This window comes from Lepidochelys kempii, chromosome 8 (genome assembly GCF_965140265.1).
Source record: "Lepidochelys kempii isolate rLepKem1 chromosome 8, rLepKem1.hap2, whole genome shotgun sequence".
In the NCBI taxonomy this organism is placed as follows: Eukaryota; Metazoa; Chordata; order Testudines; family Cheloniidae; genus Lepidochelys; species Lepidochelys kempii.
In genome coordinates this window covers 7,247,409-7,264,180 of record NC_133263.1, presented here as the reverse complement: position 1 = coordinate 7,264,180, position 16,772 = coordinate 7,247,409, and the positions used below count along the sequence as shown (strand labels likewise).

General features: G+C 49.1%; 2 protein-coding genes across 7 annotated transcripts in view; one reads left to right on the top strand and one right to left on the bottom strand.

The window, feature by feature from the left end:
• HMGXB3 (HMG-box containing 3) overlaps nt 1-7,084 on the top strand; it is a 64,103-nt gene extending 57,019 nt beyond the window's left edge. Inside the window, exon 22 of the transcript XR_012160199.1 lies at nt 5,737-7,084. The gene's annotated coding sequence lies outside the window, so the exon portion shown is untranslated. The remainder of the gene's footprint in view (nt 1-5,736) is intronic.
• The window catches only part of CSF1R (colony stimulating factor 1 receptor), a 46,743-nt gene extending 30,575 nt beyond the window's left edge, over nt 1-16,168 (bottom strand). For 2 of the 6 annotated variants that reach the window (XM_073355347.1, XM_073355351.1), the window contains exons 1-2: nt 16,078-16,133; nt 2,517-2,755 (exon numbers count right to left, since the gene is read on the bottom strand). In XM_073355347.1, the coding sequence (XP_073211448.1) occupies nt 2,517-2,565 (49 nt within the window). In that variant the 5' untranslated portion in view covers nt 2,566-2,755; nt 16,078-16,133. Of the gene's footprint in view, nt 1-2,516; nt 2,756-11,648; nt 11,665-16,077 lie in introns of those variants that run through there. The other 4 variants (XM_073355345.1, XM_073355346.1, XM_073355349.1 and 1 more) reach the window with 3 other exon arrangements.
• Between the last annotated feature and the right edge of the window lie 604 nt (nt 16,169-16,772).

Here is a 16,772-nt window from a genome sequence, read left to right as displayed (position 1 = left end):
GGATTTGCCCAGCCTATTTGATCTGGGGGCAGGGATGCCATGTTTGGGAACTGGGCCCAAAGTTATTAAAGAAATATAGCATATCTGGGACCCAGCAACTGTACTGTGACCTAGCAGGAGGAAACACAGCAATGCCAAAAGAAACAACTAAGGAGTCAAGAAACAGATTAATCAAATTCAGACAAAGCAAAATACAACCCACTGGAGACTTATGCAGGGATAATGCTGGTTCATGCAAACCTAGGGATGCTTCAAGATTCTTGGTGCTGTGGGATTTCTGAATAACTGTGATAAAACTCAGCTATCAAAGGCTTCATGGGGGAACTCTGTAGGGAAATACCCAGCAATGCCTAATGAGATGGACCCACTGAATGTGGATCTTCATTGTAAACGTGTCTATGTTTCCAGTGGAGATCCTGACAGAGTTCTCTAGGCTCCAGGAAACCTTGTGTCTCCCCAGTAACTGCCTAGTTCACATTATCCCAAGTTCCCATCCTACCCAGGGTTCCCAGCCATTCCTGTCTTCCTGGGACAGTCCCAGATGCTCAGTTTCATGGAGGAACTGCACAGTTCCTTAAAGGTTAGGGTTAGAGTTCGGTTGCAGGGGAGAGGGACTGGGGAGGGAACCTCTCCCACAATGTCACCATTGCTTGAAATGCAAAACCAGAAAACACTCAGTTTCCAGAGGGGTCCCCTTTCCATATTTTATTTTGCAAATGGGCGGGAGAATCCTGCATGCTTCTCTTGGAGGACTGAAGAGAGACAATGACAGGGAACGGGCATAGCATCCAAATCAGAACAGACAGCACAGACTTTGCTGTATTTCTCTCCCATCCCATTCCATTGAAAGGCTTAACAATACCCTTGGCCTAGCCCTTCACAATGATTGGAGAAAGCAGGCTGAAGTGGCTTAGGCATGTTGTAGGGATATAAAAAAATTCCAGTATTCCTAGACAAGCCTTTGACTGGATCCCACTTGGTGCAAGACAGAAAAGAGAAGGAGAAGAGATGACATAAAAAAAAGATCGGAGAAGACGTTGCTGCTGTGGGAATAGATTATAATGGAGCAAGAAACGTGGCACTAGACAGCTAGAGGTGGAAACACTGGGTCATAAGGCACAAAAGCATCTAATCTATATGCACCACCAGCATCACCAAAGGGCTGCAACCCTCAAACACAATCTGATACAGCGCCCCAATACCCTAGCCACTGCCGAGTTTACAGGCCACCTGCAGGAACCAGCGCTGGCTATTCATAGCATGCTCTTGAGTGGAGCTCTTGAGCATGCTCATGCTCTTGAGTGGAGGGGGACTGAGTTGAGAATAAGTGCCCCTCAGATGCAGCCCATGATTTTCACTGGGGATCCTGCCTTCCCAAGAGAAAAAAAAACCACCAGGGCTTGTCCACGCCCATCCAATAACACTTAGCACGTCTACAGTGCCTTATATGTTCAAAACAATGGTGCAGGCGTTACGAATAGAATGAGCCCACAGCTTAGCGGAGATCTGTCCTGGGGCTCTATTGGTTCCTAGCCCTTTGCTCTAACAGCTGGGACACAAGGGACTGGACTGACACAGGCAGATGGGCACCTAGAGGATTTTACAAAACTGCCTCAGTATGTTAGGTGCCTAACTCCCATTGTTATTTATTATCTGGATTCTCAGAGCGTCTCGGATCCCTTGTCAGGGACCAGGACCCCCATCAGAGGCGCAGTACAGACAGAACAAAAGTCAATGGGAGTTAGTTGCAGAACTTGATTTGTAAACTCCACTTGGTGCCTCTCTGCATCTTTAGGCACCTAAATACCTTTATAAATCTGGCCCTAGGAGCCTCAGATTGTCTTGTAAATCCCTGATAATGTTGGCATGTTGCTCTTAGTGCAGCATCATTCTCTTGTGCCCAGTGCTATAAATGAGCCATAATGAGTCTGCAAGGCAAACCACACCTTGCCTATTCCGGCTGTGTCGGAGGGGCCGCCTTTTAACTCTCCCACCATTGCAGCAGTTGCCCCCTGCAACAGTCTGCTGAATGAGGGGCTGTAACGCTTCATCCCAGCCCCCCTTGGTTTGCTGGGGATGGGATCATGAGTGCTGCGCTCCCTTTTGGATTCGGGGCTGCATGCTCTTTGGGCCAAACCCGGAGCACCTTGCTGAACTTCCGTTCCATCCTGACCCAGGCAGAGCGCTAAGGGCCAGATTTTTAAAGGTGTTCCTGAAGCCGTTAGGCACTCGAGTGCTTTTGCAAACCCCAGTTGGCGTCTATCTGCATCTGTAGGGTCCTAAACACCTTTAAAAATCCGGCCCAGTGACTTTAATGGGAGTTTGCTGGAGAAAGGGTGGAGCAAACACTGACCAGGGAGCTTGGGATCCCTCCTGTTCTGCAGAGTCACCTATGGGTCATGCAGAAAGAGTCTCCCCAACATGCAAGTCTCTCTCTAGACACATCCTACATGCCACCGCTTTCCAGCTGCCGCGGGCTCACATTGGCTCAGTGGAGTTGGTGCTGTCAGACCTACCATGCCAGATGCCAGCTGCTGCCAGAAGCACCAGGACGGCAGGGTCCATCTCCCTTGGACTGAAGGTGCCTCTTCAGGTGAAGGAACAAGTGCTTCAGCTCAGCGGATCCTCCCGAGTAGAACGGAGAAGGCTGGAATGGAAAGCGCTGCTGAGTCGTCTTCAACTGTTCTCTGCTGCCGTCTCTCTCTGGGATAAACTTCTCCTTTTCTTTCTGAACTGACCACAAGTTAGGAAATCCCTATTTTTTGTTTGTTTATTTTTTAAAAAAAGAGTTACACAGTGTCACCAGTGGCAGAGGACACCACTGCACACCGCTCTGCTCAGAACCTTTCCAAACCCCACCTTTCAGCGCAGGCCTGGGTTAGCCTCCTCCCACCCCTGTCTCCTCCTGGGTTTGTGATGGGTCAATTATTTACAGTCCTAAAAGCTGGATCGTGAAGTGGAGATTTACGGAAAACGTTCTTGACGTGAAACACGCACTAGCGTAAGCTGCAGGGACAGGCCAATGCACTGCAATGGCCCGACAGTAAGCTGCAGGGCTGGGGGCCGGGCTGTTGAGAATTCAACTACATTCCCACCATGGCAGAAATTAATCCAGAAATCATTTCAAAGGGATTGTCAGGGCAAATTTGGCACCAAATGCAGGTTGTGTGAAGCCAGGGAGCACACTGGGGTACAGCCGTGGAGAGCTGGCGCATAGTGTCAAACCCTGAGGGCCTTCATCTGTGGCTTCCCAGTGAAATCAGAGGGAGTGATGTCCACGAAAGGACTGAACAAAGGCAAGATCCTCAGGATTCAGACTGTAGAAGCCAGGTTGTACCTGAGGCCATTATTCCATATGGGCAACAGGCAACCCATGCATGGGAGGAGCCTTGTTTGTTTTATATATGTACATATTAAATGTAAGGAGAAGCACCCAAGGTTAGGCCTCCCCACTAGCATCAACAGTAGGACAGTTCAGTGAGCATTATCCGTAAGCATTAGTGAAGTTGTGGCCACTTCTCACCCTGCCGAAACCGTTGTAAACAAGAGCCAAGGGCTGTATATGCTAAAGCAGCAGTTCTGTGCTGAACTTTGGAGTGAAACAGCTTTATGGGGCTACATGCAGTCAGTGGGCCAGGGACTCAGTTGGTGTAAATCAATATCGCGCCAGTGAAGTCAACGGGGCCATGCCAATTTCCACCCTCTGAGGATGTGGCCCGATGCATGGCCCATGGTGTATTCTGCAGATAGCACCAGCTGCCTTTGCTGCCTTTTTCTTTAGCGCTTTGCAACTTGTACATGCTCAAAGAAATCCTTGTGCCAGTGTTTCTGCAAAATGCCAGGAGACCTCAAACACAGGTGCTGGAACTAGGGATCTGGGGGGTGCTGCAGCACCCCCTGACTTGAAGTGGTTTCCATTATATCCAGGATTTACAGTTTGGTTCAATGGTTCACAGCACCCCCCGCATAAAAATTGTTCCAACCCCCCTGACCTCAAATGCATGGAAAGGCAGGCTTGTAAAACTCCTGTCAGTTATTTGGTACCTTGCTCCACCTAGCAGGGGAGACAATTTACCATAAACTTTGTGGTGCTCCAGCCCCACTTCTGCTCTGACCGTATTTTTTTCCTCTATGGAAGGAGCTTAAGAAAGGATTTTGGTTTTTCCATATAGTCTTATGCTCTGAGGTGACACTCACATTGCAAAACGATACGTCTGCCTTCTTGCCATAATGCACACCCTTTTCAAAGGCATGGCTCAGAGCGGCTTTATGGAAAGTGAGGTCGGGAATATTCTTTGTGACCTGTACCATGGTATCCTTCCAAATAACTCCTTCAGCTGCCAGTATCTGGCAAATGGGTGTAATTAGATGTCTCAGCCAGGCACCATCTCCAGTTGTGTGATTGCAGCTCGCCCTCTCTGGTCAGGCCAGAGGATGGGTGGGGGACGGAAGAAGCACTAGACATGAGCTCAGCCATTAGTGATTCATTGTTTCCTCCATACATGCATCTGACGCCCACAAGCAGCAATGGGGATTCCACATGTGCTGGTGAGGTAGAACACACAGGTACCTATGGAATAAGCTGCCCATAGGGAATCAGCCCTGTGAATGACAGGCGACGTGGCTCATGCTCTTTGCTGAGGCTGCCTCAGAGGGAGTCAATAAATGCTCACTTCGATGGTTGTTTATGATGTGGGAACTTGTCCACTGAGCACACAACTGAGACTTGTTGCACACCGGTCACCACAGAGTGTCCAATATCTTTTATCATTACCAAACTGGGCTTGTCAGTGCAGGCTTTGCTGGTCCAATTGAATCTGTTGCCACCAAATGACCTGTTTATGCAAGTGGGAGACTTCAAAGAGTCCTTTCTCAAGGAGGTGTGCAGCCTATGCATTATTGATTACGTACTGTTATTATTTATTGGCCGAGCTCGTAGCTAATGACCTATTTTGGAAAGCAGTCCTCTTCTTACAGAACACTAGCCTTTCCAGCCAAATCAAGTTCAAAGCCAGGAAAGAAACCTGACACCAAATTAAAGCTAACATCTAAGTGTGTTAAAATGAACACAGCAGGAAATATCCTGCATGCAAATGCCAAAGCATAAAGCCAAACTGAGGCTGATTTGACCTTGTCCATAGCTAAGTGAGGGCTTGAATTAATCAAGCTCAAGAACCAATGTGATGATTTATCTGCTCCCTTCACTCTTCTGTCTGGCAGGAAGAAACAGCGGGGGGCGGGGAAGGGAAGGGAAAAGAGAAATGGCATGAACGTGGTTTGGCACTAATCAGAATTTGTAAAAAGGGCCCTGGAAAGTGCTGCCACAGAAATGCCATGCAGTAGCATAGATGTAATGCCTCTCTGTGGATCAGGGGGTCCAGGATTTGGATCAGAATTTAATTAACACTGGCTAGCCCTTGAGGATGTGAGGAAAGTCTGGGGGCGGGGGGTTAAAGAAAAGACAGCTTTTGGAAGGAAAATGTTTCCTTTCAGTAGTTTTTCCTGGCTTAGCCAAGGAAAGAAGAATTGCCACTAAAATCTGCAGTGCAGGGCAGAGGAGGGGGAGTCTGTCTCAAATGAGGGTCACGTCCCAGAGCTGGGCGTTTGCAGGTGAGGAGATGATGCACACTGGCTGCTCAAAAGTGCAGGAGACGTTTGGGCTAATTCTCTTTCTCTGTCTTTCGGGCCAGAGGGGATTTCTAAAGCCTGTTTATCTCTCCTCTTCCTTTTTTCCAGGAACAAATGCCAACTCAGAGGGAACTGACTCACCAGAACGAACAAGTGCTAAACCAGCCCAGCTCATTACAGGGACAGGAACAAGCTCTCAAGCAGCTCATCCATTACTTCTTCCCTCTGGACAGGCCCATAGCAGAATGTGCAAAATGCCAGCAAACCAACCACTGAAAACCCCGGATAACAAAGCACAGCACTGCTGATGGGACTGGAATGCTGGTGGACCTGGGATACCTGAGCTGTGATAGTCTAGATTAGTGTATGATCCTATCACCCCCACTGGCTGGTCCCAGCGACTACAACAGGCTGCTAAATGCGGACGGCTAATAGCCTTATTCCTCGCCTAGCCCTTAACTCTGAAAAAATTCCTATCATGTTACCACCAGATCAAATTTGGGAGGGAGGAGGAAAAGCTAGTGTAGACTCAGCTTCCATAGTAGGGCCTGTGCTTTCGCAACTGAAGACCCCGGGTTCTTCCCTTCTGGCGACTTTGGTCACGGGTCACTGGCACGCTGGGGAAAGAGATGCTGAAGTTCTTACAATAAGTAAGTGCCAGAGTCACTTTTAGGAAGGCTTCAAGGGAAGCTGATGGCTGCAGCAAACCTCTGGCCCATGGGGGCTATTGCTGGTGGTTGTTTCTCCTAAGATGCGATGGCCGATACTGCTCCATCTCCAGTAGCAATGTTAGCATCCCAGCACCTAAACACATCATACTCAGTACCACAGCCTCATTTCAGGCTGGCACTGAGCCTGTTCCGCTGGAGCCCATTTCACCAGATGCCAGGCATTGCTACCCAGGTAACTGACATCAAAGAGCCAGAGGGCAAAAGCACGGCACCCTAACTGATCCTGGTGCGGCAGAAAGATGTAATGAGGGCTCCTGGAGCATTGCCAGTAAAATCCCCCTGCTATCACTAGGAAGCATAACATGATCATATAAGGCTACCAGGTTAAGGAGAGAAGAGAGACAAGGTCACCACGGGACGTGCTCAGACACTATGGATAGACAGTCCACAACGTGAGGGTGACAACTCATCACATACCAGGTCTTCCACATAAAAAGCAATTTTACTGAGGCTACCAAACCTTGCTCAGTGTTCCTGGGAACCAATTCAACAGATAGAGCAGTGATACTCAGACTGTGGCTCGAGAGCTGCAAGTGGCTCTTTAACGTGTCTCCTGCGGCTCTTTGCAGCACGTGATGTTTAAACACTGTCGTTTAATTATTAGTCAATCTCAGCTGTTAACCAACCAGGATGCTTTTACGATGTTGTTAATCAATTGTAGAACACTCAGTCAGTCACTCTGCTGCAAGAATAATATAGCTACATATAAAAATAGTAAAGGAAACAGTGAGTTCACACGTCGGTGGCTCTTTTGGGTAATGTTGATCGCTAATTTGGCTCCTGAGCCACGGTTCTAAAGCCTCCCCCGGCCAATGCCATTAGACCATGTTCAGTGTTGTGAATAACAACAGAAGGCCTCTGTTTTCTTTTGGCTTCCCATAGGGCTGTCTGTGCATAAGGGGCTGTAATTCCATCTGGGAAAAGCAAACAGCCCCCTTTGGTTTTCCTCAGTAAATTGTGGAACATCAGCCTGGGTTGTGGGCCCCACACGCAGCTGCTAGTGAGAGCTGGTTTTCTTAAAGGGGCCCTCTCCAGATTCTAGTATGTTCCTGAGCAGTGTTCAAAATCCGTGAGTGTCCATCTGTGCAGAGGTTCCTTCCGTGTAGTAGCGTCCATGAACAGAGCAGCCCTTTGCAAATAGCTCGGAGCAGATGTACTGGACCACAGAGAAAAGAGGAAACAGAACTGGTACTTTGCTGGATTTCTTTCTAGGCACATTTACCACATCCAACTACGTCACGAGCAGTGCTCCAGAGATAGCCCCCTCTGCTGCCATCAGAACTGCCTGAGCTGGGCATTCCGGGGCTGCAGGAAGAGGACAACTTTCCCCACACATCCCATTGAGCAAAAGTTCAAAGTCCACTCCCTATGCTGAGAGAACAGTTGTCCCCCTCCAGGGATGTGGGAGACCCAGGGTCTGATTTCCAGAGGTGCTGAGCACCTGCAGCTCTCACTGATTTGAAATGGAGTTATTGGTGCTCAGCACCTCTGCAAATCAAGCCCCAACTAGAAAGGCAGCCGTTGATCTCATCCCCACCAGTGGGTCAGTGCGGTTATCTTCGGAACTGATGAATTGGGAAGGCGAGCATAAGGGTCACTCTTCCAGGGGCTGAACGTACCAGAGGGGCAAAGAACGCAAAAGTAAATGTAAACCCAAAGGAACCAATGCTGCATTCCCACAAGGGGAAACCAGAGCTTCAGAGCTGCCCACAGACCCCAGGGGCAGCAGAACATTTGAAAGGGTACGTTGTGTGTGCTGGCAAAACTGCCTAATCCACATCCCAGAGGCAGAATGAACTCTGTCCTCCTGCTCCATTCAGCCACAGATTGCTGGAAGGGTATTTCCATAAGCCACAATTGGGAGGCCAGGCCATTGTCATCCTCCAGCTCCTTCTCACCAAAGAGCACAGGTAGGCCATGGTCCAGGAAATGCAGATGGCACTGGTGTAGCTGCACCACTTCAGAGTGTCAGTGTCTGGAGAACATATGCCTTTCTCTCACTGGAAACCACATGGCCAAGGGCTGACATGTAGCCGGGAGAACTGCTCTCCACTGAGAACTGAAGTTGGCTACAGCAAATAAGGTTTAAAAAGAAAAGCTGTCCTCTATGAGGGATGCTCCTCAGTCAGCGTACTCCCAAAGGAGGGCAAGCATGTGCACTATTGCTAGTTGCACTGCGACCAAGGAGACTGCACGCCTGCTAATTTTAGGGCTAAATTACTGGAGTCAGAGGAAAGCATGAAATCTTGCTACATAGTTTTACAATGGAGAGAGCAGGGAGATCAAATCAGGTCACTCACACAAGACTTAGGATAAACGCTCTGCTGCAACAGTGTCAGCGACGGTCTTTGAAAAGCTGGCATTCCAGGCACTTCGGAGGAGATGAAGCAGAGATAAGCAGTGACAGAGGATTTGCACCGTGTACACTAGATGCACGATATCACACAGCAGACCCAGGCAAACGTGACTAAATCTAGGTAAGAAATGAGTAACTAGGACTAACGAGACACAATTTAGTTCACAGCAGTGGCAGAATTCATGTTAATCCTGAGCCTGGTAAGTAAAATGTGACCTAATTCCAAGGAAAATTTTGTAACTGTGCTGACTGGGTGAACTGCAGTTAGTGCAAACATCCAGCAAACTCTCAAAAGCTGTGACCCTTCCTAGTTGGAGGTGACCTTGGGGCCGGGCCCAGGACAAATCTTTTGAGAGGACATCAAGGAGGGTCTTCTACCAAGTGAGCAGCATTCAGTGTTGGTGTCTCCATCAGGATGGACCACTGGGTCTGGAATCATGCAGGGGTCATGCGTGGCAGTAGCCAATGGGAATTTAGTGGCTAAAACAAAATCTTTGCATTTAGGGGTTTAACGGTTTGCATCCAAGACGACATACAGCCAGGTCAGATCCTTTCACCATCTGTGCATGAACGACTTTCAGCTGTTCCCGTTGTCCAGTCCCTGTCCGATTCATGCTCAGATTAAGAGGCGAATCAGTCTGAGCCTGTTACCGCTACTTGCCCTTCCTTCTAAATGTGATCGTTAAGGCAGAGGCGTTACAGATGAGGCTTTCTCGCAGCCAGGCCATTGAGAGAACTAGAAAACAGCTCGGATTTTACACTGGCCGCTACTTCTATTGTCTCCTCCCTTTATACTCCTCCCTCTCCAGTGCTTAGTTTGTCATGAAAGAGGTGCCAAGGCTCAAGCAATTAGGTGCCAGGGCTTAAGCAATTTTTTTACATTCGTAACTGATGTGGCAAGCCGAGAGGCGCTGGGGCTATGAACTGCCAAGCCTAGAGGTGGCAGGGCTCAGCCCTGGCACAAATTAAACTCTGTCCTTCTCACAAAGGAGCCACCTGATGGAGACCTTTCCTCCAGCACAGGGTGGGCTGTGTGGGGAGCTCCCTTCAGAGTTCTCTGGTACCACTGCATGCATCCTCCAGAAGGTATCTCTAGATAATCACAAGAACACTCCCACAATGCCCCTGCTAGCCCATGAGCAATCCTGTCAGTGGGTCACTGTTTCGGCTCTGGCCATGAAGGCTGATGGGATGGCACCAGGCCCAAGGACATCCTAGTGAAGAGCATGATAGTGTTATCACACAGCTGGATTACATTAGCACCATTTTCATATCACTGACAAGAAGTCTCACACTTACAGTGCAGACCTATTAAAAACTGCAGATCTGTGGGATACTTAATTTGCAAGCTAGTAACCTCAGGTGTCTAATTAATGATCAAATAACCCACAGGAACATGCAAATAGTTTGCATCTGCCTTATCCTGAGTAAATAGTAATAGGCATTTTGCATAGAATGTAGACAGGGAATGATGGGAGAAGGGTGCTGGGGGGACAGTTCCTTACTATGCCCATGATACCAGAATAAGCTTCTGCTAAAATAATCAGAAACGAGTAATGAACAATACTGACAATCACATAATTAGGCTTCAGAGTCAACATCCCATTAGAGTGATTGGTTCAGTTCCTCTGCAGACGAAGGAAGACATCAGTCCATGGTTCACATTTGGAACGGGGCATGAGCCAAGTCCCAGTACCACCCCACCGTGCTTCATTGCTACTGCCACAGCATGGAGGAGGAAACAGAAGAAGCCAATTCCTTCTCACTTCATGGTCAGGTGAAGCGTTAGCCTAACAAGCACCTCACCTTGCTCCCCTGATGACTGGTGCTTCTTCCCTGGGCATTAAGATGTTCCCTAGAACACTAGCAGCTTCTCTTTAGTGCGTGTGTTCATGCAAAAGGTCTAAAATCCAGAGAGGAAACTGGGAGGGAATGGCCAAGGAGGGGGGTGGGAACTGGCTCCCACAGTAACAGCTAGCTACATTCCCCCACCCTGTGTTCCAGCTGTCTACTCCCCAAGGGATTCAGGACCTTGCTGCAGTCTTCACTGAGAAGGGGATTTTTTTCTCCCTTGCTGAGTCAGCTCTGGCTGACTCAATTGAGGGACAAAAGGTGCCAGCCTGCCTGTGACAGCTCAGCCTTGCCACATGAATCAGAGCAAGCCCATCTGTCTTTTCCTTGGGAGAACCACCCCGAGCTACTCAGAAAACCATCAGCCTCACGTTCCGCAACTAACACTGCGTGTCAAAGACAGGCGCACAGGGCCGGCCGGTCCCAATGGCCGAGGGCAGGCGACTTCACTGTCTCCTGCTGTAGTCTATGTCTGCGGCCTTGGCCACACTGGGTCAGGCTAAACAGGCAAGGTTCATTACCCTGGGAAGTAGCCTGACTGCGTTCTACTGTTCTCTGTGGTTCTAGGGGATGGTAGAAACCCCCAGAGGCAGAGAGGGAAAGCCGGGGTGGGAAGGAAGGAGGCAGGGAGCCCGGAGTGAGGGGGTTTAGTATAAAGGAATTGGGTAATGTCCCTTTAAATAGTTTAGGAGACCTCCTGGAAGACCTTCTCCACCCTGCTTCTTCTGGAGAGCTCTCAAACTGCTTAAAGGGACATTACCTAATTTCTGCACATTATGGTGGGGAAGGAGAGGAGGGTGGGTAAACCCAGGTGGGAGGAGAACCAGGGGGGTGGGAGAGAGATCTACCCAACCAAACCACATGGGACTTCTCTCTCAGGCACCAAGGCTAGGCCCTCCACCCCAGCTATCGCCTTCCCCACTCTCAATCCTGCACTTCCAGAGCGTGCGCTGGGCCTGGCCTCTCTGAGCTACTACACCTTCTGGATCAGGGTTTAAGCCAAGCTCCAGTTGCTTGGGATTAGGATGAGACATTAAGGGCAAGGACAGGTTACCCTGCATCTGCTACTGTTGGGTTCTTACCTCCGAAGCACCTGGGCTACATGGACCTTGCCAATTCCGGTGTTCCTCGTCTGACTTGGAGAGAGAAGCTGTGACTGCCCTCCAGGACCTGAGAGGCCAGCACAGCTTCAGGCCCAGGTTGATGACGGCAGGGCCTGAACGCCCAGAGTATGGGTCTGTCTCTGCAGCCAGCGATGCATTAGGTTCGGGGGCATTCGTACACCAGCTCCTGGCTCATCCCTAGCCCCGTGCTAGGTGCCTTGCTCACTTTCCGACCAGGATTGGGTGTGCTGTAGAGACAACGTGCCCAGCCGTGGATGGGGTGGGGAAAGGGGACCACCCCACTTCTCTGGCATAGCTGTACTGTGCTGGGAAAGCAGCATCCAGGCTGCCTCCACCAGTGGGAAGCCCTCTGTGACACAGGGCTTTTGCAGGAGGGGAAAAGGAGGGAGGTGGAGTCTTCAAGAGGGGCTCATGGGCCCTCCCTGGGAATCATTAGAGCTCAGCTATTTGCACATCTGCCTGAAATGCTGCTGAATAGCATCCCTCCACTCACCTGCCTCCATTCAGGACACCGACGCCCCGTGTGCTCAGTAATCGAAGGGCTCGAGCAGGGCGATCCACATCCACAATCGCTGGCTTAGCTTTGCCTAAGCCTGGGGAGTTCTACAGAGCATAACAACATTCCTCTCCCTTAGCCTCCCCACAGCTAATCTTCATTCCCACCAAAACACAAACACAACCAGACAGGAGATTATGGGAGGAAACACAGCCAAAACCTCCCCAAAAGGCAAACAAATCAGGAACCAGCAAGAAAACGGTTGAAAAAGAAGAAATACCTTTAATTTTAAAATCTTTCCTTAAAAACATGTATATAAAGTTTACAGCATAAAAATATCTCATAGGTATAAATGTAACTTAATACGAGCCCTACAAATACATTTGTAAACCTAGGATAACATTAACTCTTTGGTACCGTAGTTTGAAGGCTGTTCCGTGTCTTGCCCCCATGATGGCTTAGGATAGGTTAATAGGAAAAATGCAAATACAGGCGCTGTTTCTGTTTAGAGATTCCACACAGGCCTAAATAACGTGCTTTAAAAAGGTGCAATCCCAACAGATTATCCATATTGTACCGTGCGGGGGTGAGCTGAGAGAGATAGAAATCAGTGGGCAAACTCACTAGTGCTTTGGAATTGGTAGTGCAGTCTATAAAGGGGGAAACAGCAAACGGGGGGCGGAGGAGGGGGGAGGCGAGACATACCAGTCCCCTGTGTCATATGCCCTCCCACTGCTTGGCTCCTCAATTTCATGCATCCCTTCAGTCTAGAGGGAACGAATCACACATCTGGCCAAGCTCTTCTCAGAGTAACCCGGGAGCAAATCTAGAACAACTCCATGGCTACGCTCGGGCACTCCAGATTTACACTAGAGATCAGGGTTTGCCCTTTCACGGGAAACTGGGAACTCCATTTAACTGGTCCAGTGGAGAGGGTGCTGACTTGGGAGTCCTGGGCGCATTTCCCTGCTCTCTCACAGACTCCTTGTGTGACCTTGGACAAGTCACTTAGCCTCTCTGGGCATCAGTTCCCTTCTGTACAGTGGCTATAGAAGCACTGCCCTGGCCCACAGGGGTGCTGTGAGGACAAATACACCAAGGACTGTGAAGCGCACAGATACCTCAGGAATGAGAGTCAGATAAGTACCATAGATAGAAACAAATGGGGTGAGGCTGATAATCTGCTTGGCAGGCAGGTCCCTCCCTGACATTCCCTATCTATAAGGTGTGGAAGTGATTGCGACTGCAAGGTTGCGTGTGCACAGAGTACCGGCATCAATATCACTTCGCCTTTAGAAATGGCATTGCTGAGTGGCTCCAAGCGAAAGATCTGATTCTCTTTCATTGAACTCTGCATCAGGCCACCATGACTCAATATGACCTGCTTCCTAATCCACAGTCCCTTCCCTGCAGGGTCTTCCCTTCCGTTCTGTCACTGCCACTTGAGAGTCTGTGTCAGATGTCCCGCTCCAGTTCTGACCTGGCGCTTTAAACTTTGGCTCCTGTCCATTGAATACCTTCAGAAACGCAGAAGGTTGAAACGAAGGTTAGAGGAACTAGAGATGCGCCAGGTCTGAAATGACTGCTCGTAGGAAGGAAGCTGCTGAGCCTATAATGAGGCTTGAAAGTGAGGGGAGGAGGAGCCCAGGAGACATGCCACGGGGATGGGTGGCTCATTTCACTGCAGTTTGATCTCACTGGGGAGGATTTCATTAATGGTTCTCCCCTCTTCCCAATGTGTTACGTCCCCCGCTGCTGCCATGTCACTGAGACATGCTGTGTTAGGCTTGTGTCAGTGACCTGTCTGATGCAGCTCAGGTTTCTGATAGGCTTGACTTAAGCAAGTGTCCCTACAGGTCTGGAAATCTAGAAGCTGCAGGAGCTTGGTCCCATGGGCCATGGAGCAGAGTTGCCATCTGCAGCAATGTGATGTAAAAGCTGCAGGTCAGCGGCTGTTTTGCTGTCTGAATAGAAACACTGCACGAAAGAAAAGGAGTACTTGTGGCACCTTAGAGACTAACCAATTTATTTGAGCATGAGCTTTCGTGAGCTACAGCACGAAAGCTTATGCTCAAATAAATTGGTTAGTCTCTAAGGTGCCACAAGTACTCCTTTTCTTTTTGCGAATACAGACTAACACGGCTGTTACTCTGAAATAAACCACTGTGTCATACTTAGGGTCACCAGCGCTCTAGGGCAGGGTCAGGAGCCAGCCACTCTCTTAGCATTGTCTTAAACCTAAAGTGGGGAAAGGAGAGCATTTCCCTGGTACCCTGCATGTGTGTGTGGCGGTTGTGTGAGCCTGTGCCAATATTTTAACCCCTTTGCAAAAACTGGCAACGCTGGGATTGGCATCAATTGATGTGGGGGAAGACGGGAGGGTGAGAAGGGAGGCTCTGTCTCTTTAAATTCCCCCTCCCTTTATGGGGGAAGAGCGGGGTCAGGTGGCCAGTCACTTTTAGTTCCCCACCTGTTCTGGGACTGCCACCTGGCTTGCTAGGAGGCCTTCAACAATCATAGAATATCAGGGTTGGAAGAGACCTCAGGAGGTCATCTAGTCCAACCCCCTGCTCAAAGCAGGACCAACACCAACTAAATCATCCCAGCCAGGGCTTTGTCAAGCCAGGCCTTAAAAACCTCTAAGGATGGAGATTCCACCACCTCCCTAGGTAATGGCGAGGGTCAAGTTAAAACTCAGCTGGAGCAGAAATCCTGTGGGGAACAACCCTGCGTTGCTTGGAAGGAGGAGACAGACTAACAACATGTTACTCTAGTTCTTTCTCTAACCTCTGTGCAGTGGAACAAGGAAGAGATCCCCGCCCTCCCTGGTGCTTGGGATGTGGCAAAACTCTCCCAAAAGGATACAGCTATGAGATATCCCTCCCCATCTTAGTTCAGTATAGTGTACTGACATAACACAGTGTTCCCCAGGATCTCCATCTGACACTGGATACTTCCTGCCTGTTGGTGCTGTACCTCCCAGAGAGTTGGCAATCCTAAGTTAGGTGGGTCTTTAACACCAGTTTTGGCCACTTTTCTACTGACTGCTCATTGCCATTGCATGTCTAGCTCCCATCTCACTGCTCCGAGTCCACCAAGGAGCTGCTGGTCACCAGAGGGGTGAATAGAGGCAATTTAGTTCCAAGTAAAGTCCACTGTGCTCTAGACTTTACACTGTGACGCAAAACACTAAACACGATTCTCCTTACATAAAACCATCCCAACTGAAAATGACAAACATTAAAAAGTCAAACATGTCAGTCTGAGGAAGCATCTTAAATATGGAGAGAGACACTGTCGTGTAGCAATAGACCCCCTGGATGCACAGAAGTCGTGACTGGCAGGAGGAATGTGCATATATGGGAGCAGATAACTTTGTAATGACTGCAGATTAAAATAGGAGTTAAAAAAATATACCAGCGATGGGCCCAAACTGCAGCACTGGGTTCCCTTTTGGGGGTTTGGAGACTCCACCCTTTGGGGTCCTTGGAAAAGGGGTTCAGTTTGGACCCATCCCCCAACATTAAAAACAAACAAAAATAGTAACAATATAAAATAAAAACCTTAGAGGAATTGGTTCCCTTCAGGACAAATTATGGCTACAAAATTGATGGCAACAGATGCGTTAAAACATTTGTCACCCCCAGAAGTCTGACGGATCCAGGTGGGGATTTCAGAAGCAGAGAGAGAGAGAGGGTGTGAACCTTAACCCCTGGCAGGGATTGGCCAGGGAATTTCTTCTGGCAACTGTAAGGGGTAGGTGTACTTTGCCCATGGACCCGCCACCATTGTATCCATTGGCTGGGGGGGAATTAAAATGAGCAGACTCCTTTCTTTGAAAAGGGTTTTCCCTGCTTGGTGTTACTGAGGCTGCCCAGCTGGACCTCTTACCTTGGGGTAGGCTCACCTGGTCAGCGCTGTCTGCCCTTATCCGAGTGGGTGTCTCACTCTGACACAAGGCAGCGAGACACTGCATGCTCGCAGCAGGATGTGAAACCAAAAAGCTTTCCAACCCAGCGGAGCGGAAGGCAAATCAAACTCTTCATGTCAAGCCCAGATGGGGCTGGAAGTAGCCAGACAGTGTTCAGCACCAGCACAAATTTGCCAGACTTCCTGCTAGCCCCAGAGTCACAAGGTCAGATTTGTACAGCTAAATTTTGCATAGGGCTGGTATGCAGGCATTAGCTAATGGGTTCTTTAAATCACAGCTTCTATTTCAAGTAGTAGCATGGGGCATCATAAAAAGAGAAATCTGCTCTGACCATAAAGAGGATCTCTTAAATCCACCCAGATTGAGAGGTGTTAGAAATCTGGGACAAAAGCGGGACACAAACTATTTGATAAGAGCAGTATCCCTTCACCTGGCTGAAGTTGCAGTGGCTTGTGCCCTACAGAGCACCTAAGAAACTGAGGAAAAGTGAGCTAACCCCGACGATCTCATGTTTTGTTGCTTCCCTGTGGTTTGGGGCATTTCTTGAGTAATGTCCACTGGATCCTGCACTATGATCAAGAGGAAAAGTGTGTCGGAAAACACAACGATTCCTGAGGATAAGGGGATATGAGAAAATCTGACCATACTTGCAGGA